The 24,310-nt window shown below is 37.3% G+C and overlaps 1 protein-coding gene across 2 annotated transcripts in view; it reads left to right on the top strand.

The window, feature by feature from the left end:
* Positions 1–24,310, top strand: part of SVEP1 (sushi, von Willebrand factor type A, EGF and pentraxin domain containing 1) — a 181,682-nt gene that overhangs the window by 54,364 nt on the left and 103,008 nt on the right. For both annotated transcript variants that reach the window (XM_038553086.1, XM_038553085.1), the window contains exons 4-8: positions 1,627–1,785; positions 2,826–3,005; positions 11,838–12,017; positions 18,914–19,111; positions 21,721–21,839. In XM_038553086.1, coding sequence (XP_038409014.1) covers positions 1,627–1,785; positions 2,826–3,005; positions 11,838–12,017; positions 18,914–19,111; positions 21,721–21,839 — 836 coding nt within the window. The remainder of the gene's footprint in view (positions 1–1,626; positions 1,786–2,825; positions 3,006–11,837; positions 12,018–18,913; positions 19,112–21,720; positions 21,840–24,310) is intronic.

Here is a 24,310-nt window from a genome sequence, read left to right as displayed (position 1 = left end):
CAAGCCTTAAACAAATTGACAACAAGGAAGAGGAAAGGAGCGTGCTACCACTTAAAAACATTTGACTTGCTAATTAAAAAATGTAAATGTAATTTTGAATTTTTTGCTATAAAAATGCAGTAAATCAATGTTAAGTATAAAAAAGGCTCTAGCTCTATCACCTACTTAGTAACCTCCATCAAGTCTAAAAATCTAAGCCTTAATTTTTCATCTTTTAACATGGACATAATACTAAGAAAATTAATGCATTTATTAATAACAATATCATTAATACTACTTACTAATACTGTGTAGACTAAATGAGACAATTTATATAAATATCATCCTATAAGCACACCTTACTGGGTGCTACTGTTTTTAAATACTCAAATGCATACTTGACAGTGCCACATTGAATTAGCTGAGCATTGCCAGTCCCTCTGTTCTGCAATTTCCTTTTTTATTTGAATTCTCAATTTTGAGTTATTTTATTGATGTATAACTCCAGAGAGGAAGTTACAGCTTCAAAGCTACTTTGTCAGTGCAGAGGGAGGGTATGAAGCAAGGTCAATTAGATGCTGACTTCACTATCTTTGTGTGCCTTTCTCTGAGCTGAGGAAAGCAGAGTCTTAGTTCTTTTTTCTTCAAAGGGCCTATTTCCCAGCAGTTGGATTATTTCCCTCAAACTCTTCACTTTCTCCTGTCTTTAATCACATGATTTGAATAGAAACAGTGGGCTCAGTGCTTTTTGCTTATGTAGTTCTCCTCTGCTGGGAGAGGGTGCAGGAGTGCTCTGGGGGTGGTGGGGCTGCACAGGGCAGGTCACGAGAATATGGACTCAGCAATTTTTATTCAGTTTTTTTTCACATGTCACATATCACTGATTCCTTTTAGTTCCCAAGGTGCGTTGCTATTTTTTCCCCCACAAATAAGCCCAGACATCTCATGCTGTGTTGTGTTGTAATTGTAACTCATTGTGGGACTTTGGAGGCTACATCACTCCTTGAATGAGTAAAGAAGATATCACACACTCACACACACACACACACACACACACACACACCCCACAGTGCAATATTACTCAGCCATCAAAAAGGATATTTGCCATTTGCAACAACATGGATGGAACTAGAGTGTATTATGCTAAGTGAAATAAGTCAGTCAGAGAAAGACAAATACCATATGATTTCACTTATATGTGGGATTTAAGAAACAAAACAGATGAACGCAGGGGAAGTGGGGGCAGAGAGAGGGAAGCAAACCATAAGAAACTCTTAACAAAGAACAAATTGAGTGTTGATGGAGGGAATGGGTGGGGATGGGCTAGATGGGTGATGCGCTGTAAGGAGGGCACTTGTGATGAGCACTGGGTGTTATATATTAGTGAAAATTACTAAATTCTACTCCTGAAACTAATATTATACTATATGTTAACTAACTAGAATTTAAATAAAAATTGGAATGGAAAAAAACTCTCAAAACTACATCATTCTTACAGAAAGAATCTTTGTCTCTGGCTTTGTTTGAATTATACTATTATTTCTATGAAAAGATATTCATTGCATTTTTTTCTACCTACTTAGTCTCAAAAATGCTGTTAACTATCAATTCATGTGCCATAAATTAATGTAAAATGGACTTCCACAGCTTGCCCGTCTGGGACGTACAAACCAGAAGGTTCTCCAGGAGGACTCAGTACTTGCCTTCCATGTCCTGATGAAAATCACACCTCTCCACCTGGAAGTACATCCCCGGAAGACTGTGTCTGCAAGGAGGGATATCGGGCATCCGGCCAGACCTGTGAAGGTCAGTTTCTCACATTTGGCAAATAAGAAATATAAAAGCTGATCTCTTTGAGAGAAATGATGCCAGTGTTTCCATCCAATTCATTTTAAGTGATCTTTAGTATTCCTTTCTCTAATCTTATTTGGGAGAAGTTCTTTGTTTTTATTCAGTAACATTTCTTATCATTGCATAGACCTATATCTTGCTCCAGAGAAAGTGGATCTGAGACCCCCAGGAGGTTAGAACCATGAAACCAGAAAAATTTAGTACTTGAAAAAGATCTAAGATGAATCTAAAAGCTACAAATCTAATAACAAATTTGATAACAAATGAGCTGGGTTTTGGCTCTAGTGATATTTAAATCCATTTAAAGAGAATATTTTTATGAATAAAGTATCTTGATGTTACTCATATAAAAAGTTAAAACTATTTAATTAGCCTGTCAATGTACCAGAGGCTGTGGGATTTGAAGCAGACATACTTTGTTTGACTTATTCTTTGTTTCATGTCACCTTAATTAAGAAGGAAAATAGCTAGTGACATATGAAGATCAAGAACTGGAAAGTCTCATATACACCTAGATAACAAAACATTTTTAAACTTAAAAGATGGGATCCCTGGGTGGCGCAGTGGTTTAGCGCCTGCCTTTGGCCCAGGGCGCGATCCTGGAGACCCGGGATCGAATTCCACGTCGGGCTCCCGGTGCATGGAGCCTGCTTCTCCCTCTGCCTGTGTCTCTGCCTCTCTCTCTCTCTCTCTGTGACTATCATAAAATAAATAAAAATTAAAAAATAAATAAATAAATAAATAAATAAATAAACAAACTTAAAAGATAATATTTAGTTTGTTTAAAAAATATAATTGGAAGTAAATGCATACCTAATAGGAGTGAGATATAAGGCTTTTTCTTCCAAATATGCACTTAGAAATTGAAATGCAGTAAATAGGAATGATGTGGGTAATTGAGCTGTGTGTATAAAATGTCCTCTTACACAAACAAAGAAAAGGAGGCTGCTTCAAAGGCTAATTTTGCTTTTTTATTTTCTTTCTGTAAATGTTAGTGGTCCACTGCCCTGCCCTGAAGCCTCCTGAAAACGGTTACTTTATCCAGAACACTTGTAACAACCACTTCAATGCAGCCTGTGGGGTCCGATGTCACCCTGGATTTGACCTCGTGGGAAGCAGCATCCTCTTGTGTCTACCCAATGGTTTGTGGTCCGGTTCAGAGAGCTCCTGCAGAGGTATGCAAACTGCCAGTTCACATTGTTTATTGATTGCCTTGCTTGATTTCCTCGACTTAAACTTTAATGGACCAGTTGAGTTCTTTGTTTCTTGTAATTTCATAGACCACAGACCACAGAAAGAGAAAAAATTATAGGACAGTTGAAGTCAGGACTACCAAGTTCAATTGACCACATCATCATAAACTATGCCCTCTATGTTTCTTTTATGAACAAGCAAAGAGCAAAGAAAGGGGCTTCCTGGGAAGGAAATGGACAGGTTACCCCAAACCTCAGATTTCAAGCAGCCAAGATAGGTTGCCAAGGAGAGTCTTGGAATGGTTGGAATGAGGGCTTTGATGACTAATGTCACTGGAGGACTGGGAACTACACCAGGGTCCTGCAACGTGAGCAGTGAGCCAACTTGTATGTCTCCAGCCTTTGCTCAGAAAGACAGCATGCTACAGAAAGTGGGAATTTGCTAAAGTGAGATCCCAAAGAGCCTAGTCAGGCCAGTTGATACAGAGATGGTACCTTGAATAGAACCTAAGGCTCCCACATCAAATAAAGAGAAAAAAACAAATAAGAATGGTACTTTAGTTCACCTCCACTCTTGCCATACCTAGGATCTCCTGCACACACAACTTCCTAAGGTTTTTTTTAAATAAGTACAGTTTAAAAAAAAAAAAAGGTTTATTATTTGAGAGAGAGAGAGAGAGAGAGCATGTGTGAATAGTGGGGAGAAGCAGAGGGAAATAATCTCAGGCAGACTCCCTGCTGAGTGCAGAGCTGGATGGGGGGCTCACTCTCATGACCCTGAGATCATGAATTGTCAGGTGTCCCTGGACAATTTCTTAAGGTTTCACAAGTAGAGTTGGAAGAGAGGGTTATCTAAGAAGCCAAAGGACTTGAGAATTTACCCTCTGCCTACAGTTGCCAGATGAAACACAGGACAGCCAGTGAGATGCGAATTTTAGACAAACAACAGTTTTTAGGATAAGTAAGGCTCATACAAGATTAGGGACTTACTATGCTAAAAATGAGGAGTTGATTTTCTAAAACTCAGTTTTACCTGACTCTCCTCATTTGTGTTTGTTTTGCTACATCTGGCAGCCTCACCCCTACCATGTCCCCCAGGCATCTTTTAGCAGTACGCTTTGGGATTTGATTGCTCCAGGACCCCACAGCACACAGCTCCCTAGAGTCCAGTAGGGAGCTTTCTCCCCTTTCATCAGGGAAGGTGATCCACTCAGGTTCTGAGGTCATCTGTGAACCCCAGGAGACCACCACTGCAGTTATCAGCTACCAGCATGGACCCTATCCATAAATACGAACCTGCTTGACTCAAGTCCCAAGCCATTCTCTTCTCTGTATCTACAAAACAAGAAGAAATCAGCAAAATTATACAAGGGGGACCTGAAAGAAAAGGGGATCAAATGGAATCACTGAGATTCCAAGGTAGTTACAGTGGTAACTAAGGCCAGGATTCCAAGAAATGGGAAAAATCTGAAAACAAAAGGACTTCTCGGGGGCAAGGGGTGAGGGAGTGGGGAAAAGGTTATAGAACACAATGAATGGCCATAGTTAAAAGCCAAATTAATAAGTTAGAAAACCAGCTCAAGAAACTCTTCTGAAAGTAGAGCACAATTTCAAAGATTAAAAAAATACTAAATAAAGTGACATGCGAATAGTTCCAGGAAATAGACTCTTCTTCTTATGTTAGGAACCTAGAGAGAGAATGGCATGAAGGAGAACATATCCCCGAGCTGCAATCTTGAAAATACACACAAGTAAAATCTTTGATATTCAGCTTAACATCACTTAATGAGGGCTATTTTGAAAAAAAAAAAAAAAAGATTGAAAACAGATCCATGTCTGGAAATAATCTCAGTGAAATCTCTGAATGCCCTAGGAAAACAGAAAATTGTCCCTGTTTCACAGTTAGAAATAAGTAACATTACCTACAGAGGCAAAAGGATCAGACTTGAGCCTCTGATTAGCCATTGTAGATATGAGAGGATGAGAGTATGTTGCCAGAATTCTGAGGGGAAAAAAATCAGACCCTAGATTTCCAAACCCAGACAAGCTACTGTTTATGTGGGAAGGCCAAGGAAAGACATTTTCCATCTTGCAATCTCGAATGGTAAAAAGCCAACATGCCATTACTGAGAGAATTAATCGTAGGAAGCCTCCTGTAAAGCCAACACTTGGTAAGCTCTGTGTAAGATCTCTACCCCTTCTTCCAAATACTTCATGGCAGAGGGTGGAAGACATTGCATTTTAACTTTCCACGTACTGGCCTTCCAAAGAAGAGTGAGAGAAGCAGGTAGACAGCCCCTTTAGGATAAGATATGACCCCTGCCTCTTTACCTTCCATAGTCTATACGTACCCTGGGCCTCAGATCCTACACTAACGCGGTAAGAAGTGGCAGTGTCCTCTCAGGAAGCCATCCTTTGACAAGCTGTTCCCACAACTTTGAGTGTCTGAGGGCCCTGCCTTTGCTCTCGGTCCCTAGATATAAACCCTCTGCTGTTATCAGGCTTCTCAGCTTGGATGGATGGCCTCTAACTTCTGTATGCACGTCCACAAATCTGTTCTGCCCTCATTAGAGCCTCTGTGCTCTGTGTGTCAGGGTCAGTCAGGGAAGCACAGGTACCATGAGTGTTGTGGGATAAGGGGTTTATTTTAGGAATCAGACCTTACCCAATTTTGGAAGAGCTGGCAAACTGAAGATCTAGAAGAGAAGCTGGAGCATCGGGTGTTACTACCAACTCAATCTGAGACCAGGTCTGCCCAGCTGCGGGGGTGGAACTCTAAAGGGGAAATGTGTTAGGAGGTCTAAGAGAAGCTCTGCTTGGGTGTAACCACACCCCATGGCTCTACAGCCAAGAACCTGGCAGTGAGCTTGGGGCCTTCTTAGGTCTACACAGTTAGCAGTTGGGACTTGGAACAGAGGCGAGCAAAGACAAGCTGGAACCCATGGGACTTGTCTGCATTTGTCCATCACTGAGTCTGGATACAGTGACCACTGCTTCCCTTGCACTTTGTAAAACCCAGAGCAGGTTCTTCTTTTGACCAACCCTAACCTGGCCTACAGTAAGGGGATTCTCACAGCCTATTTCTCAGCTTAACCAATGTGTTATAATACAAACCAATACACTTAACTTTTACTAATCAACTTATCTATCACCTCTGCAAGACTGTGAGTTCTTCATGAGCACAGAATGTATCTTTTCCTCTCAGTCCTTGGTTATACCTCTGGTGAATGATCAAGAACTTGAATTTGACAAATATACATCTTGATAAGTGCACTGATAAATAGATAAATTGGCGGTCTGCCTGTGTCACTTCCCATTATGCATTTTTAAAAAGCATTCTTGTTCTTTCTTATTTATTTAATTTCAGTTGATATATAAGTAAAATAATTTTAATCGAAGGAGAGAGGCTATAGGATCATGGCTCTTCTAAGGTAGTTTCAGTTTCATCCCCAAAGCTATTGTTTAACTTACCGGTGTACAAAGCTGTCCTGAATGAAGATACTTAATCCCTTCCTCTGGCTCATCATTAGTGAATTTAGTTACTTGAGATACTGTTCTTTGAAATATATACCATATTTCATTAATTCAAAAGCACATTCCCCTACATTTTAACATCTCTAAAAACTAAGACACACTTTAAAATCAGTGGCATTAAATCTTTTCCTAGATATTATTATTTCTTTATTAGTGGCACATACAGTAATGTTGTGCGTCATAACTGAGGCATCTGGGATTCAATGAAATATGGTAGCTGCGTGGGGATTCAATTCTGTTTCAGGGTGGTAACATAGAAAAAGTAGTATTTTATAGACCAAATTTAAATCTAGTCATAGGAACAGTTATCTTTTTCTTGAAAATCTTTCTGAAAGTAAGACAGAAATGAAAGATCAGTGTATAATATAAAGCCTTTTACAAATTTCATGTTGCATTGTTAATGTTTTATAGTGTTAAATAATACTCAATAAGCTTGTCTTATTCCTACTCTGTATTCATCATTAAGCATTTATATTCTTTTTCAATTTTATTGGAACTATACACTTATTTCTAAACTAGTAAGGATTTTTTGTGGTTTCCTAATGAGAACTTGCTAAACCACATCATGGTAAATTAAATTTTGTGATAATATTTATCCTCAGAAAATGGTTTAAACAATGAGAATCCTGCATTTAATATTAGATTTGTCTTATTTTCAATATAGATTTTATTGCAATTGGAAGATTGACAGGAGCTGTTTACCTGGGGAAAAATCTAATTAGTCTTTAAATCAGAACCAGAGCAGTTCTCACATTGTCTACTTCTAAGTAGACTGTTTTCTTGAGAGACTAAATTGCTATTTTCTAAAAAGGCCAAATAAAATGTAAGGATTGCTTTAACATGAATGTACATCAAGAAACACTTATTGCAGAATTTTTCAGCTTGTTGAAATAAAACATTTTTAATTGAAACTAATAAATAAGTCTGTTTCTATTAAAAACATTCTTGGTTGAAAAGGAATATAGGATGTTTAAGGACTAAATAGGAATTCTTGCATATGCTTTGTTTCCCCAGAGGAGCAATGAAAGTTTATTGAAACCAACATTTGAGAAGCAATATAATTTGTATGTGTATGAAACACCAACTCTAATTTACTATCAGTACTCTTGAGAGATGTTGCAAATCCATTTCATCTTGAGTTGGAAAGCTGAAATGATTTCAGCAGTTTACTAAACCTAAAAGTAGTTGTTAATATGGCTTTCCAGATTTTATGTATGTATTGATCATAGGAATTTATCTGTTCACCTGGCACTTGGCACTGTGCTGCGTATGATGGACACACTCAACAATAGTCAAAATGTGGAAGGCAAAATATTTCTATGCATCTGATGCACTCAACAATGATTCTACTTATGCAATGGACACATTCAATAAACATCAAGATGTGGAAGGGAAAATATGTCTACTCATCTGTCATTAGTAGTTGACTTCTATCCAAGTCATATCAGGGATTGAAAGGCTACGGCTTATGGTTTAACCCTTAATCTGATTCTTGAATTTTCTCTAAGAATACTCAATCCTAAATATATATTGATTTTTTATTTTTGTTATTTTAAAAAGATTTTAAAATTTATTTATTTGACAGAGATTGCACAAGCAGGGGGAGTGGTAGTCAGAGGGAGAAGGAGAAGCAGGGTGTCGCTGAGCAGGGAGCCTGATGTGGGGCTAGATTCCAGGACCCTGGGATCATGTCAGAGCCGAAGACAGATGCTTAACCGACTGAGCCACCCAGGCATCCCCTAAATATGTATTTATTGCACCCAATATTTATGCTCTGCTGACTAATATCATTTGAATAATTCCTTTAGAATAGGTCCTGCCAAACAGTGACTTCAGTTGAACATGCTCTAGACATCCTGCCCCAACTATTACAAGGTTAAGCTTTCATTACAAATATATGCTTGATATGAAAAATTGGCAAATAGAGAAATGTAGAAGAAAGAAAAATACATCTTATCCAGATTCCCTCCAAAATTGAGTCCCAAATGATTTTGTTCAAAAATATCTAGATTGCTATGTTATCCTCTGGTCTTTAGTGTTGTTGAAATGCTATTGTTGATAATGAAACTTTGCTCTTCTGTAAAGATCATTTTTGTTTTTTTGTGTTATGTCTGGTGTTTTTAGGATTATATCTGTGAGCAAATGAGTGTATGTGACCACCGTTTGGCATATCCAACAGGAACGCGCTTTTTCTGTCCATATTTCTGTTCATGATAGGGATGTACATGCCATCTGACTGAAAGGGTAAATTTCCATGGGGTTCTGCATCCTCCCCGACCCCCTGCTCTTTATTCTCCTTTCCCCCTCTTCTTAATTTATCTCTCTCTCCCCATTCTTCAGCTTCCTCCTCCCTTCTCTGCACAATCCCTCCCTACTTCATTTTTCCTTCTTCTCCCCTCCTCTTCTTCTCTTCTACCTAACTTTCCCTCCCCTTCTCTTACCTTTCTTCTCCTCTTTTCTTATTCTCCCACTTCCGTTTTCCTTCACTCTTGTCCTCCTTCCCCTGATTAGAAATCCTGAACAGAGTAGGTTTAAGCTAGAACTGGAGGAAAAGAAGTGTAGAAAGAGCAACTCTTCAGAGATGATTTTTATCTACAGGAACATACAATAGATTTGAGATCCCAGTAGGGGATCTGGAAATACATGGAGTTGAAGCCCTTGAAGGAGTGATCCAAGAAGATAGGAGATTGTTGTCACAGAGTGGGATGCTTAAGTGGTGACGGCCCGATCTAGAGGATAAGGCAGTGGAAGCGGGGCTGAGATAGGGTGAAGGATATGGTTATTGGAGAAGAAGTGAAGAATAGGATTCCTGGATACTATAATGATCATCTAGATAAAATATATGAATCACCAGTGTGTGTGTATGTGTGTGTGTGAGAGAGACAGAGACAGAGACAGAAACAGAAAGAATAAAATCTTCGAAGAATAAGAAGTGGCCCAGAGGTCAGCAGATGATTAGGGGGAGAGAAAAGATGTTGAATATTGGATATGACACTTTGGGGGAGCTTAAGGGTTTTAGAAAGAAAAGAGGAAGGGAGAGAGAAAACTCTGGGAAGGCACAAAGAACAAAGACACCTCTTTCACCTGTAGGCCTTGTCTATAAGAGACAATAAGATTTTGATGAGGGTAAGAAAGTGAAAGAAAAGACAATAAGTGAAGTTTAGGATATGAGAAGATTTACTGAAGACTGATCATGTATTCCAGAGGACAGGTGCAAGAGTTTGTAAATTAGATTTGAACTACATGGGCAGCCCCGGTGGCGCAGTGGTTTAGCGCCGCCTGCAGCCCCGGGGTGTGATTCTGGAGACCGGGGATCAAGTCCCACGTCAGGCTCCCTGCATGGGGCCTTGCTTCTCCCTCTGCCTATGTCTCTGCCCACCTCCCCCCTCTGAATAAATAAATAAATCTTAAAAAAAAAAGATTTGAACTACATGGGGGTGATCCTGGTAGTTGAGGGATAGCTTTGGAGCCTTGGGCTTCCTAAGAGATCATCAGAAACAGGAATATAGGGTGTCATGGGATTCATTGAGATAGACCCTAAGAGACAGTATGGGATTCTGGTGAGCTGGGCAGTGAGAAAAATCTTGCCAGGAGACCTTAGAGCACAGATGCTGTTTGGGGGCCTGCAGAGGCAGGAGCAGTAAGATGCCCTCTTAGAGCTTCTCTGATTTTGTATTGAGGCTAGCAAGCTAGAATTAGCAGTACTGGGAAAATACATGCTTCTCTGGACGCCCCATGGCACTCCTGCTGATGGTGTTGAGCCTGACTGAGGCACAGGGGCATTTCCAGCATCAAGGGCCTAGTAAATACCCTCTAACTGCTCTCTTATTGTGATTTTTGAAGCTAATAGAAAGAGGAATTATGTCACCAGTCGTATCTGCTCACTTACCAGACCAGGGAAATGTGATCCTAGGCCACACGCGCTCTACCTCTGAGCAGGGCTGGAGCACACACAAATCCCATGAACTGATAGGGGGGAGAGATCTTTCCCTAGGAAATCAGCAAAGGAAAAGTGAATGGGTGCTGGGCACAGGAAATTAGGAATTATGTACAGCTACTGGTATCAAAGACCCAAATAACAAAACCAATTAAGAGTTTATTTTTATCTCATCTAAAAGAAGAAGAGAAACTGGTAATCCTAAATTGGTGCAGTAGCTCATTAATTTTTTTGCTCTACCATCTTAGTGCATGATAGTTATCCTGTAATAGTATCCTATATTTATACTGTAATATGCTGGGGTACTAGCCCTCACGTCCATATTTCAGGACAAAAGAGGAGGAGATGGCAGAAAGTACTCTCAATTGAAAGAGTCTTCATTAACTGACATTAAGGAGGGCATGTGATGTAATGAGCACTGCTTTTATATAAGACTGATGAATCACTGAACTCTACCTTGAAACAAATAATACACTATATGTTAATTAATTGAATTTAAATAAAAAAATAAAATTTCATACTAAGTCTTTAAAAAAAAAAGTCTCCATTTAAAAGCTTTTCCAGACATCCCACACAGCCTATATATCATTGGCTGTCATTTGTAGTGATGGAGGTAAGCAGTTATTACCTTCTAGCTCTTTGTAGTCTATGTTGAATAAAACTGGGAGAATGTTATTGGGTTGGCAACTGGCCATCTTTGCCATAGCAGCAAAACACACAAACAAAACAATGTTAACCCATACATCAACATTGGCATCATGAATGAGGATTTGCAGTAAGTGTCTTGGGTTAAAAAGCTAAAAGGACCAGAGTTACGGTCAGGGAGGAAGGTACTGAAATTTAAGATTGCAGAGGCTGGACAGCTTTTCAGAGGCTGGGAACATTAAAAGACCCAGAATATGCCCATATGCCCATGAGATCTGAGAATGGAGTTAATCATGAACCTGATTCCCAGTGCTGGAAAAGACTCCTTCCTTTTGTTCGATCATATTCTGGAAAATCACAGCAAAAGCCCAGCTGAGGGTTGCAGATACCTCCCACTGTCAGCCACCTCCAATCTACAGGTGTCATCATCCATCTAGGACCAGACTCCTCAGATAACTCAAGTTTCCCTCCTGTGGGCAGGTGGCTGGCTGAGCACAGTGCTTTTGCGTGGGCAGCACGCCTGACAAAACACATGTTTTTAATTGTTTCACACTAGCTCAGAACATGGTGGTGCATTACTTACTCCTTGCCATTTTAAGAAAATGTATGTTCTTGCTTGCAATGTGTAGGCATTATTAAACTTCTAATTTTTGTCTTTATTTAGTAAAATGTGACCTAATTGTTTTCACTTTATATAGTAAGAACATGCCCTCATCTCCGCCAGCCCAAACATGGCCGCATCAGCTGTTCTACAGGGGAAATGTCCTATAGGACGATGTGTTTGGTTACCTGTGATGATGGGTACAGACTAGAAGGAAGCGCTAAGCTTACTTGTCAAGCAAATGCCCAGTGGGATGGTCTAGAACCCCGGTGTGTGGGTAAGTCATGGAAGGCGTGGTGCCTTTGGTGATTTATTTCTCTTGCTCTCTGATTTCGACTCTTTTCTGTGAAGACCTAGAACCAAAAATTGATTCATAATGGATGTAATAACTCCACATCCCTATATATGGGTGCACAGAGACACAGGCACATAAACTAATACATTGTTTAATTTCTCTCCACTGGTAAAAACACTTCTACGCCAGGATCCCATTTTCCAAGTCACTGACATTTACAGCTGCAAATGGTGATGATTTTTTTTTAACTTTTTTTTTTTTTAACAAATCTAACAATTTGGATAGATTTTTTTAAAAAAAGAAAATGCTGTGTGATCCCTTGCTTTGTTAAACACCAGTGACTTTTACCTTGTTGATGAAAGGATAAGATTAAGAACCAGTGAAACTTAGGATAGACCATAATATTCTCCTTCATCGGAATATTTTTTTTTTTTTGCCTTGTCCTTCATGAAGCTCACGACATCTCACTACCGAAATTGGGTCCAGAATGAATAACTTTAGGAACTTTTCCAGTTTGTTGCTTCTTTTACATTGTAGATACAAATAACAATGGTAATAATAATGATGATGATGATGAAAGAGAGAATAACTGCCATTTAGTGAATCCTTATTGGATGTCAGATATAGTATATTTAGGAGCATGGCAGGTGTATAATTAAATTGATGTAGAAGTGTTGGGGCTGGGAGTCCATAGCCAAGAAAGAATTCTCAAGATGTCTTGGGTGCAACCAGGTGATTTTATTAAAGCATGGGGACAGGACCCATGGGCAGAAAGAGCTGCACTGGGGTTGTGACAGGTGACTGACTATATACTTCCAAGTTGGGAGAGGGTAGGGATAGCACAAGCCTCCAAGGTAGTTTGGAAACAAGGATCCTGAGGGGGCCAACTATTGTTAGGAAAAGGTGATGTATTGCTGTTTAGTAAAAACTCAGTTATGAGACCCTTTAGAAAAGTATCAGTGGGCCATATGCTTGGAGGATGATTTGCTAATATATATCATGGGGAACATAGAGATAAAAGAAGTTTCCAAAGGAATTTTTATATATTAGAGGAGACTTACAGAATCCTGGGGAGTCAGGCTAAGATTGTCTTTTGCCCTTAGCAAAGAGTCAACATCAGGGCAGCTGAGCTCCTAGGGAATGTCATTCTGCCTATTTCAAGGACTTGTCAGTGAGCTGTAGGTAGTCAGGAAATTTAAGTTTTTTCTTTTGCCTTTGTTTCCCATATAAAAATGAACAACTTCCAAAAAAACTAGATATTATAAATATGTCCATTCCTCCCAAATTGATTTACAGGTTTGTTCTATTATAATCTGGTATTGAATCCATGGTTGATAGAAAAGGAAGGTATCACCAGGAAAGTCGTTGACTTTACAGGGTGTGGGGGGATTCACTTAAGAGTCCAAGAATTGACTCTCACTGTGTAAACTCAGAAAAACTGATATTCTCATACTGAGAGGAGATTAATCTCTCCTGGATAGGAAAATGAAATTGACTATGAAACAAAAATTCAATTCATTAGCAATGAGATACCTACTGTTAATGGGACTGTAAGACTTAGGTCTGAGAAGCATCCTGTTTCCCTGTAGGTAGAGGCTACAAGGACACCCAAATCGAGAACACACTTAGGTTGCATAAAACCAAAATAAAAGGAGTTAGCTTCTTCAGATATTCCACAGAATTAAATGAAGTGAAGGTGATGGATCTATCACCATAAAAAAGATGCCTTTAAAATGGGGCAATAAATCTCAATAAACCTCTTTAGTTGGGATAATGTCTCTTTAGGCTAGATTTTCTATGTAAATATTAATGTTTACTCCTGAGAATCACTTCTTTGCCTGTTTCCATGACTCACTGCCTCTTCTTATGAGAGACCCAATCTTTCATTAAAAATAGTAATATCTCTAATAAGGTTTTCCTGTTGTCAATTCTCTTTAAAATCATTGTGCAGGTCTCTGTAACGATTTAAAGCATATGCAAATCTTGATGGATTTGTGTAACTATCAAAAGAAAATTGAGTCCCTATTTACAGTTAATTGGGGAACAATTTACTGGAGCCTCCAAATTCTGACAGCAACCATAATTACTGTGAAAATTCTGCTTTTAAAAAGTTGATAGAAATGAATAGAATGTGTATTGAAAAATAGACCAGCACAAAATAGAAAAATTTTGAACATGACATAAAATGAGGGAGAACTTATTTTTGCCATCATAAGAACCCACAGTAATTAAAATAGAACATTAATTGTACAAGGATGCACAGAACAGTGGAGCTACATATGACCAAATATGATGTAGAAATAAACATTCATTTATAGAAGACTATAACACTCAATAAATTCCAGATATTAATGGGGAAAAATGTTTATGTAAAAATTAGTTTTGACTCCACTATATACCTACCCCCAAAAATCACTAAATTATTTTAATTTATTAAATCAGGCAAATTAAGGAGTGAAATATAAGAAAAGATACAGATTTTATGGAGGAGAACTTTCTAATAATATAAAAAACAATCTGAATTTTTAATGGAGAAGAATTTCCTAAGACTAAAAAGAAAAGAAGAATAGATTTGAATACATAAATATTTAAATTTCTGTACTTTAAATGAATTCTTTACATTATTACATCTTTACATTATTAAAAGGCAACCAGCATACAAAAGCTTGGTTATTTGAAATATATGTAACAGTATCAGTGTTATTAAAAATCATTATTAGTGATTGTTCTTAACATTTTCTAAATTATGGAACCAGACAAAACTACAGAAGTGTATAGATTCCGATACAAAGAGAGATAAGGGAAATAAGTTAAGTGGACAAATGAGAAATTAAAAAATACAATTTTTCAAAGATAAAAATTGAAGTTGAAAAACTCCTAAAATGGGACACCTGGGTGGCTCAGCGGTTTATCACCTGCCTTCAGCTCAGGGCGCAATCCTGGAGTCCCTGTGTAGAGCCTGCTTCTCCCTCTTCCTGTGTCTCTGCCTCCCTCTTTGTGTCTCTCATGAATAAATAAATAAAATCTTTAAAAAAAAGAAAAAAGAAAATATCCTAAAACCAGTTATGAGATATGGGCTAAATTATACACTGATGTAATTTTATAGTTATAAATCCTTACACTATTAAACAGAAAGAATGAAAATAATTAAACATTAATCCAAAAATTAGGAAAATAATGATTACAATAGAATTTGAAAGAAATACACATTAATAATTAAGGAAAATGAGTTATAAAGGGAGATGGGATGCCATAGAATGGCTAAGAGGGAATCTTTGAATAAGGTCATAGATATTTATTTTATTTTATTGAAGATTTTATTTATTTATTTAGAGAGAGAGCATGAGCAGGGGGAGGGGCAGAAGAAGAGGGAGAGAGAATCTCAAGCAGACTCTGTCCATGCTAAGTGTGGAGCTGATGTGGAGCCTGGATCTCAGGATCCCAAGATCATCATCTGAGCCAAAACCCAGGAGTTGGATGCATAACTGACTAGGCCATGCAGGTGCTCCTGTAGTAATAGATTATTTAAATATAAGTAAGAAAAATACAAAACTAAAATTATTCTAAGAAGCTATAACAAAGTATATAGAGGCCTGAAGTTTTTCAAAGAATAATAAAAAACTGTACATAAATTTGTGCACATAAGTTAAAAATTCATGACATTATTTATGATTTTCTATGAAAATGAAATTTTTTAAATGAATCAAGAAAAAAGTAGAAATGCAAGTGTATAATTACTTATAAAAAACAGAAAATGTGGGCAACCCGGGTGGCTCAGCAGTTTAGCACCTGCCTTCAGTCCAGGGCCTGATCCTGGAGACCTGGGATTGAGTCCCACATCAGGCTCCCTGCATGGAGCCTGCTTCTCCCTCTGCCTGTGTCTCTGCCTCTCTCTCTCTCTCTCTCTCTCTCTCTCTCTGTCTCTCATGAATAAATAAATAAAATCTTTAAAAAAAAAACAGAAAATGTTATTAGAGTATTGATTTCCCCAAAAATGATGGAGGGATCAGTGAAACTCTTCTAAACTTCTCAGAAGCAGTAACTCTATACCATATAACTTGGCCCAAATAATGGGAAACTAAATATATTATCAAACTATTACAAGTTGCCAACTTGATAGCTAAAAGCAGATAGTAAACTCTGACATCAAGTATACTACCAATTCATATTCAAAAGAATGGCCTGTCAAAACAAGCAGTTTATCCTAAGTATGCAGAAGGGCTTAAATAAAATTAGATATATTCTATCAATATAATAAATTATTTCATTATAACAAATAGGAGAAATTCATATGGTTACTTAGCAGAGGATAAAAATGTCATTCATCATCATTTAAAACACATTTTCAATAAAATTCTAAGAAACTCATATTGATAATTGACATAATAAAAAGAATGTCCTTCTTAAACCTGCAGCCACTTATGGAAACAGTATAGGCAGTCTTATGAAATCCAAGGAGAGAAAAGGATGCCCAGAATCATCCATATTGTTTAGCATTGTTCTCAGAGCTGGAGCACTTGTAATAAATCATAGGATTGGAGCTTTGGGGACTTAAAACCATCATCATTTCTAGATTACATGTCTACCCCAAAATGAGATGAATCTACTAAGAGAGTTGAGAGTTCACTGAAGTCATAAGAATACCAAATAAAAAGCTTTTCATATACAATGATAAACAGAGTACACAGTGAAAATCACAATCAGAAGATCCCTGGAAAATAAAAAATAAGGAAGAATAACCTCAAACAACAGCGTGTGGAACTTGTGACACAGATTACAAAATGTTAGAGACAAAAAGGAACACTTTAGAATTTTTATGAAATTTTATCAAAACCTAAGTTCTCTCTAGATATGTATATGGGTAAAATGCAATCTCATTTAATACCCTGAAGAGGGTATTAATACCCACAAAGAGACTTTCTTTGTGCCCCCCTTTTGGAATTTGGAAGTGATTCTTGAGTTTATCTGGAAGAAGATATAGGAAAAATCATGAATAAAGGGAAGAGTAATAAAGAATAGTAAAGAGAAAGGTCTCCTGGGTTTTAAAATATATACTAAAACTACAAAAGTGAAGAGTTTGCAAATACTGCCATAAGTTCAAGAGGACAATAAATCCTGAAACTTAGGAGTTTCATGTTACTAAAGAAGCATCACAGGTCAGTTGAGAAGAAAAGATTTATTCAATTTATAAAATAGAACAATTGGCTAGCTCCTTGGGAAAAACAAATGAAACAAAATGTAATTCTTGTATGTCTTTAATTTACACCAGACCCTGACATCAATTCTTCATAAATTTTAAAATATAAATTAAAAAAATAAACCCATTATAAATGAGAAGAGAGTATAGATAAAACATGTGACTGTTAACCAATTTCAGAACTTAAGCATAAAAGCAATGGAAATAAAATCAGTAGATTAGATTATATAAAAATTGAAGAAATGCTTACCCGAAATACCCAAATAAGCAAACAATAAAAAAGAGAATATTAACAGGGAACAAAATCTTCAATGATTATCACAGTCAAAATGATAATTTTCTGAATTTAAAAAGAACCATCCCTTAAGTAAAGGATATTGAGCCTCGCATGGTCATTGCATTTGAACCACAAATTTTCCTCTAATTTTCCTCTTCATCACAGCAGAACAGAAAGTCTGGGCAGTCATTTGGCACATACTGTGCAAAAATGAAGAAACAAACCAATTTCTCAGGAAAAATTGCTTTTGATGGCACAGGGGTTTGAAAGAAATTTCAGGGAGGAGGCATGGTAGTGAAGTGTTTGGAGAACACAGTCGGCCACGTACCGCAAGGTGACCTTGTTACCCACGTTGATTGTGGGTAACTTCCCCATAATTGTATCTCAATACTCTCATCTGTAAGTGAAATGAGAACAATTCCCCTTAGTGCAAAGGACTGAATGAGTCAAAACATGTAAAGCACTTAGAATAGTGCTGGGCACATAGTACGTGCCGAGTAAATGTTAACAATTATTAGACGGGAAATACAGACTAAAGATGCTGGCAGTGCTGCCAATAGAGTCATAACAAAACAAATAAATGTGCACACATGGGTGGGGACACACACACACGAACACACACCCTTCATTAAGTCATTGTCGTGATTTTCCATTCCATTGCATTTTCCCTCCTTCATCTATTTATCTATTTATCTATCTATATTATCTATCTTCAAAGATAACATGAAGGGTCAGGGCCCCAACTATGACCCTATGATTTGAGGGAGGGAATAAACCTTTTCTCATAATGTGCTCACTTAAAGATGGAAGCAAAAAAACTCATAAAATGGAGATTGGTTGCTGAATACATTGCTTAATCCATGAAAGAGGAACTCTAATTTACTGGGGTTTTTTTTCAGATTTTATTTATTTCTTTGAGAGAGAGAGAGAGAATGCAAGAGAGAGCATGAGCAGGGAAGTAGGGGCAGAGGCAGACAGAGGGAGAGGGAGAGCTCAGCAGGGAACCTGTCACTGGGCTCGATTCCAGGACCCCGGGATCATGACTTGAACCGAAGTCAAACGCTTAGCTGACTGAGCCACCCAAGTGCCTTAATTTTCTATTTTCTATTTTATAGCCATAAATGTTCTGCAAACTGAAAGAATGTGAGCCAAGCAAGTACTAAAAGTCACAGTTGGCATTCATTAAAATATCAGTTAGAAGTTTTCCAAGGTAGTGATACACTGACAAAATAACATGAGATAACCAAAGAGATACAGTTTATACATTATTTATAATATGTCATATATTCAGCCTCGTAAACAGATATCATTTAGTGACTTATGTCAATTCCAAGGCAGCACAATTATGTTTTTCTTGGAATTTGTGGGAATTCAAATAACATTTTTTTCATTTCCCTACAATAGAGCGGTACTGCTCCACCTTCCAGAAGCCCAGAGGTGTCATCATCTCCCCGCCCAGCTGTGGCAAGCAGCCCGCCAGACCTGGGACGATTTGTCAACTAAGTTGCCGCCAAGGATTCATCTTATCAGGTGTCAGAGAAGAAGTGAGATGTACCACCTCTGGAAAGTGGAGTGCCAAAGTTCAGATGGCTGTTTGTAAAGGTAGGTCCCCTACATCAGTCAGCTTGAACACGAAATTTCTATATAATGACATGTTGGGACAGTGTGGGGCAGTCTCTCTTTGCAGCTTTTGCTGCAAATCCATAATAAAGTGGTAGGTATTGTTCTTATATACTTAGGGTTTCTGTGTCAAGATGATGGATTTACAAAATCCAACAATAAAATGCCAGGCAATAACAGAAGAAAGAGAATATAAGGATAATGTTAAAGCTGGAAATCAGGTAAGGTTTCAATCAGGAGATAAAAATGTCTGAGGAATTTCTGGTCCATATAAAGCCCATGGGGCTGAATCAATTTAAAAAGAAGCAAATTATCAGCACCTTGATTTGTGTTTTTTAGGAGGTTGGGAGAGGCAGAGGGAGAGAGACATAGAGAATCCCAAGCAGGCTTTATGCTCAGCATAGAGCCTGACGCAAGGCTCGATCCCACAACCCTAATGTCATGACCCAAGCTGAAACCAAGAGTTGGACGCTTAACCAGCTGAGCCCCCCAGGAGCCCAAATAAGCAAGTTATCAGCCCTTTGAAGTCAGTGTCCCATGACTTTCATAGGAGGATGTTGCCATCTTATAACCAGAACAGACTTCTATGAAAAAGGGGGTATTGAGAATAAGAAATTGTTCTTAGAAGTAAAAACATCATAACTATCTCTAGGAGAAGGATAAAGTAGAACAGAAGTTGTTGAAAATGGTATTAGTGATTTGAAGAACCAAATTGAGAGTTCCCTAAGATTGGAGAAATTATTATATTATTATATATAATACAATATATTATATTATTATATATTATTGTATATATTGTATTAAAGTATTTTATTATTATTATTATTATAGGAAAAAGCCCCAGTGTCCATTTAATAAAGAGTTCCAGAAGGAGAGGGGGAAGTAGATGGAGAAGAATTTTCTTACCGGTTGAAGGAAGCTTCTCTGAGCCAAACTTGAAATGTGAGATCACTCAGAGCCCCTGACTATTAGACAGGCATATTTTCACTACTGGCAAAATTTCTGAGGTCCAGAGTTTAACAAGGAAATCTTAAATAAGTTTCCAGAGAGAGAAGAGAAATCGCACAAAAGAAACAAGAACCGGACCTACATTATACTTTACTTCTCATTTACAACTATAAATGCCTGAAGAAAATACAGCAATGTCCAAAGAATACAGAAAGGAAATAGATAGAAACTTTAAATTCCAACTCCAAGTTAAGCTATTATTCAAGTGTGAATGAAAAATCAACTACTTTTTTAGATTTTCAGAGTCAGTATGCAAATGCATATTTGTAGGGAAAAAATGTCCGAGTATCAGCCCCTCTAAGAAAGAGAAAATATAAATTGTATAAAGTTTTCAAGAAACAAGAAAGTATAATTATCAACTCTGATATATTCAGCTGCAAGTTATAGAAGACCTAATTTAACAGAAGTTAAAAGAAGGCAACTCTTACATTATAAATTAAGAACTTAGCTCTAGGGGCCCCTGGGTGGCTCAATGGTTGAGCATCTGCCTTTGGCTCAGGTCGTGATCCCAGGGTCCTGGGATCGAGTTCTGCATCAGGCTCCCTGCAGGGAGCCTGCTTCTCCCTCTGCCTATGTCTCTGCCTCTCTGTGTCTCTCATGAATAAATAAATAAAATCTTAAAAAAAAAAGAACTTAGCTCTACAGTGACTGATGTGCATACGTTTAAAGTTACCACCTCTAACTCAGTATCTGTATTGCAAAGTTCCACGCTGCAAAAAATATCATTGGCCTAAATGTGTTTTTTTGACAATGCATTTTAGCACTGCTAATTAATTCTACTCAACAGCCTTGTTTTCTCATGTGGTTCCTTCCCACCACAGTCAACATTTGTTTTCTCTGTTTCTTTATTTCACTCAAAAATATTTAACCAAGCTTCGGGTGTTTGCCAGGCACTATTTAACCCAATGGGACAAGAGATATCCTGGCCTTCAACAAATGTTAATTCTTGTTAGGGGGAGAAAATTCAATTTCAAAATGGCATGTTGAGTTTTATGGTCAGGAAGGATGGAGGGCTGTGAGAACCAGCCAAGGGAACACTTCCTGAGGTGTTGTGTCTAAGCTGAGAAAGAACAAGGAGCTATTATTAAAGCTATTACCTTATTAAAAGTAAGGCTTATGCAAATATTTGCATTCTTTTCAAATAGATTCTAAATATGTGTGATACTGAAGATTTAATGATAACGTTAATGATAGTACTCCCTATATAAACTGTACTCATGCATATTAATACCTCATTGGATAGAAGAATGATCAGCCTTGCGTTCCCAAGTGGGAAGAGGGCCTTGACTCAGGCACACAAAAGACCATGGGCAAAGGCCCAGGTGCAAGAAAGACCATGGCATTTTCATGGGAACGTGAGTATCCAGTGTGGAGAATGACTTCCGGTAGCTAAGAGGTCAGTGGGTACCATTTCAGGAAAGGCCTCACAAGCCACGCTGCAAGGCAGTTGCATATTCCAAATGAATCTGGAGTTGGGATGTAAAAAACGAGTCATAGAGTATTCATATATTTTTACCTTTTTCTTAAATGACTTAGAATGACATTATCAATCTTCTCACTGATTTGTGCATTTTCTGCGTCAGATGTGGAGGCTCCTCAAATCAGCTGTCCTAAGGACATAGAGGCTAAGACTCAGGAACAGCAAGACTCTGCTAATATCACCTGGCAAATCCCAACAGCTAAAGACAACTCTGGGGAAAAGGTAAGGTTTATGTGAATATTTGTGTTCTTTTCAAATAGACTCTAAATATGTGTGATCCTGAAGATTTACTAATACACTAATGATAGCACTCCTATATAAACTGTACTCATGCATATTAATATCTCATTGGATAGAAGAATGATCAGCCTTGCGTTTTTGACTAGAAATCTCAGATAAAAATCTCTGAAACGGAAACTTTTTATTGCATAGATTTGATGTATTACGTACCCACTAAGATAACGTGACTAAGAATTCTTTGCTCCTTACGAGGCTGGGATGATCTTTTAAGGAAAAAATGTGGAAACAATCTTAATTCCTGCTCATGAGCATAACTTTTAACATATGAACCTCAAAGGATTGCATTTTGGCCAATGTGAAGGAGAGATCACTGTGTTTTGAATTCAGCTTTCTCTAACACAGTGTTTTATTCAGAACACAGTATTTCAATATTATATGTGTCAGCTTAAGATAATTACCCATCAGATGTTAGAAAAGGAATTCATTTGGGATTTAACTCCACTTGAATCCACACCGTTAGTATTCACCTACACAAAGATGCTTTTGTGGTATATTGTTTTCACAACTGCCTGTAAACATGTATAAATTGTGCCAGCTAGGATATATCAGGGTGGGGAGCCCCAGCGCACACACAAAAGCTGTTCTGATCATTCTGTTGAATATATATAGAATCAGGGTGACTTAAAAAAATTAACTGTGGTCACCGTGTTGTACATTACATTCCCAGAATTGATTTCTTTTATGAATGAAAGTTTGTACCTTTTGACCAACTTTACCCCATTTCATCCCTCCCCACTCCCGTCCCACCTCTGACAACCACCACCTGTTCTCTGAATCTAGGAGTTTGTTTTTTGTTTCTTAGATTCCACATTAAATAAGATCATATGGTATTTTTCCTTAGGTAACTAAAGACAAGGTAGCTTTTAGATCATTTTAAAAGCGCAAATAAAACATTTAGGGCTAAATGTACAGTAGGTGGTATATGTGCTGAATAATCAGTTTATCATGTGTGGTTTCTACTTTCCAAAAAAAGGCTCATGAAAACATTCATTGTTGCTTCCTTTGTCATGATCATCAACAAGCACTGAGTACAGGGATGTATTTCAGGATCTAATGAGCATTCACACTAAATATAGCACCTGTATGTTGAAATATTTTTAAGAGTACAATTGAAAAAAATGAATGTATTTGACTACAAAAGTATTTTTAAATTTATATTTTAAAAAAATTCTAAAGACAAAGTAAACTTGAGAAAAATTTTTTCAACTTGTTAGACATTAGAATATTTATTACCTACACATTGTTATAAATGTTTTTCTATCATAATTTTCAAACAGACTAATAAGGCAAACATGTAATTCAAAAAAGGAAAGAATATATCTATATCTTGTAAACATATGAGAATTTAATCTTAGTATAAGGCATGAAGAAATTGTTAATTAAAACAGTGACCTTGTGTCATATTTTTTAGTTACCAAAAAGTAATGGAATTTAATACAGGGCAGAGAACTTAGTGGGAAATTTAACACTGACACTTATCAAATATTACTCAGCCATTAGAAATGACAAATACCCACCATTTGCTTCAACGTGGATGGAACTGGAGGGTATTATGCTGCAAGAAATAAGTCAATTGGAGAAGGACAAACATTATATGGTCTCATTCATTTGGGGAATATAAATAATAGTGAAAGGGGATAGAAGGGAAGGGAGAAGAAATGGGTAGGAAATATCAGAAAGGGAGACAGAACATGAAGACTCCTAACTCTGGGAAACGAACTAGGGGTGGTGGAAGGGGAGGAGGGTGGGGGTTGGGGTGAATGGGTGACAGGCACTGAGGATGGCACTTGACGGGATGAGCACTGGGTGTTATTCTGTATGTTGGAAAATTGAACACCAATAAAAAATAAATTTATTATAAAAAAACCAAATACTGACAAATAGGAATGCAAGTTGTTACCATGTTTTGGGAAAGAAATTTTGTATCATCAATAAAATGTTAATGATTTTGCGGTTAGTAACTCTGGCCTAGAAATTTATTATAGAAACATAATAAAAATGTTTTAGAATTACCTGTACAAAACTGTTTATCCCAGTACTGTTCACTATAGGAAAATCTGGGATCAATTTAAATGTCCTTTGACTGATTTTTTTTTTAATCAGCATATATTTATTCTATGGAAAACTATGGAGACATTTAAGAGTCTCCTTAAGTTCTAAAGACTATATAATAGCTTAAAGAATGTTTTAAGACATTATGTTTAAAAAACAAGGGACAACATTTCATATGTATGCCTACTGTATAAACTATGTAAATCGACTAATAGTTTGGAAAGAGACACATCAAAAGGCTGTGCCTGATTTTTTTTTTCTGTTTGCTATGAAATACTGTGCCATTTTTAATCTCACTTTTCCTGATGATATTTAAGTAAAAAAGAATGAATGTACTATTG

Source organism: Canis lupus, chromosome 11, assembly GCF_011100685.1.
Source record: "Canis lupus familiaris isolate Mischka breed German Shepherd chromosome 11, alternate assembly UU_Cfam_GSD_1.0, whole genome shotgun sequence".
Classification (NCBI taxonomy): Eukaryota; Metazoa; Chordata; class Mammalia; order Carnivora; family Canidae; genus Canis; species Canis lupus.
This window is presented reverse-complemented; position numbering and strand designations above follow the sequence as displayed.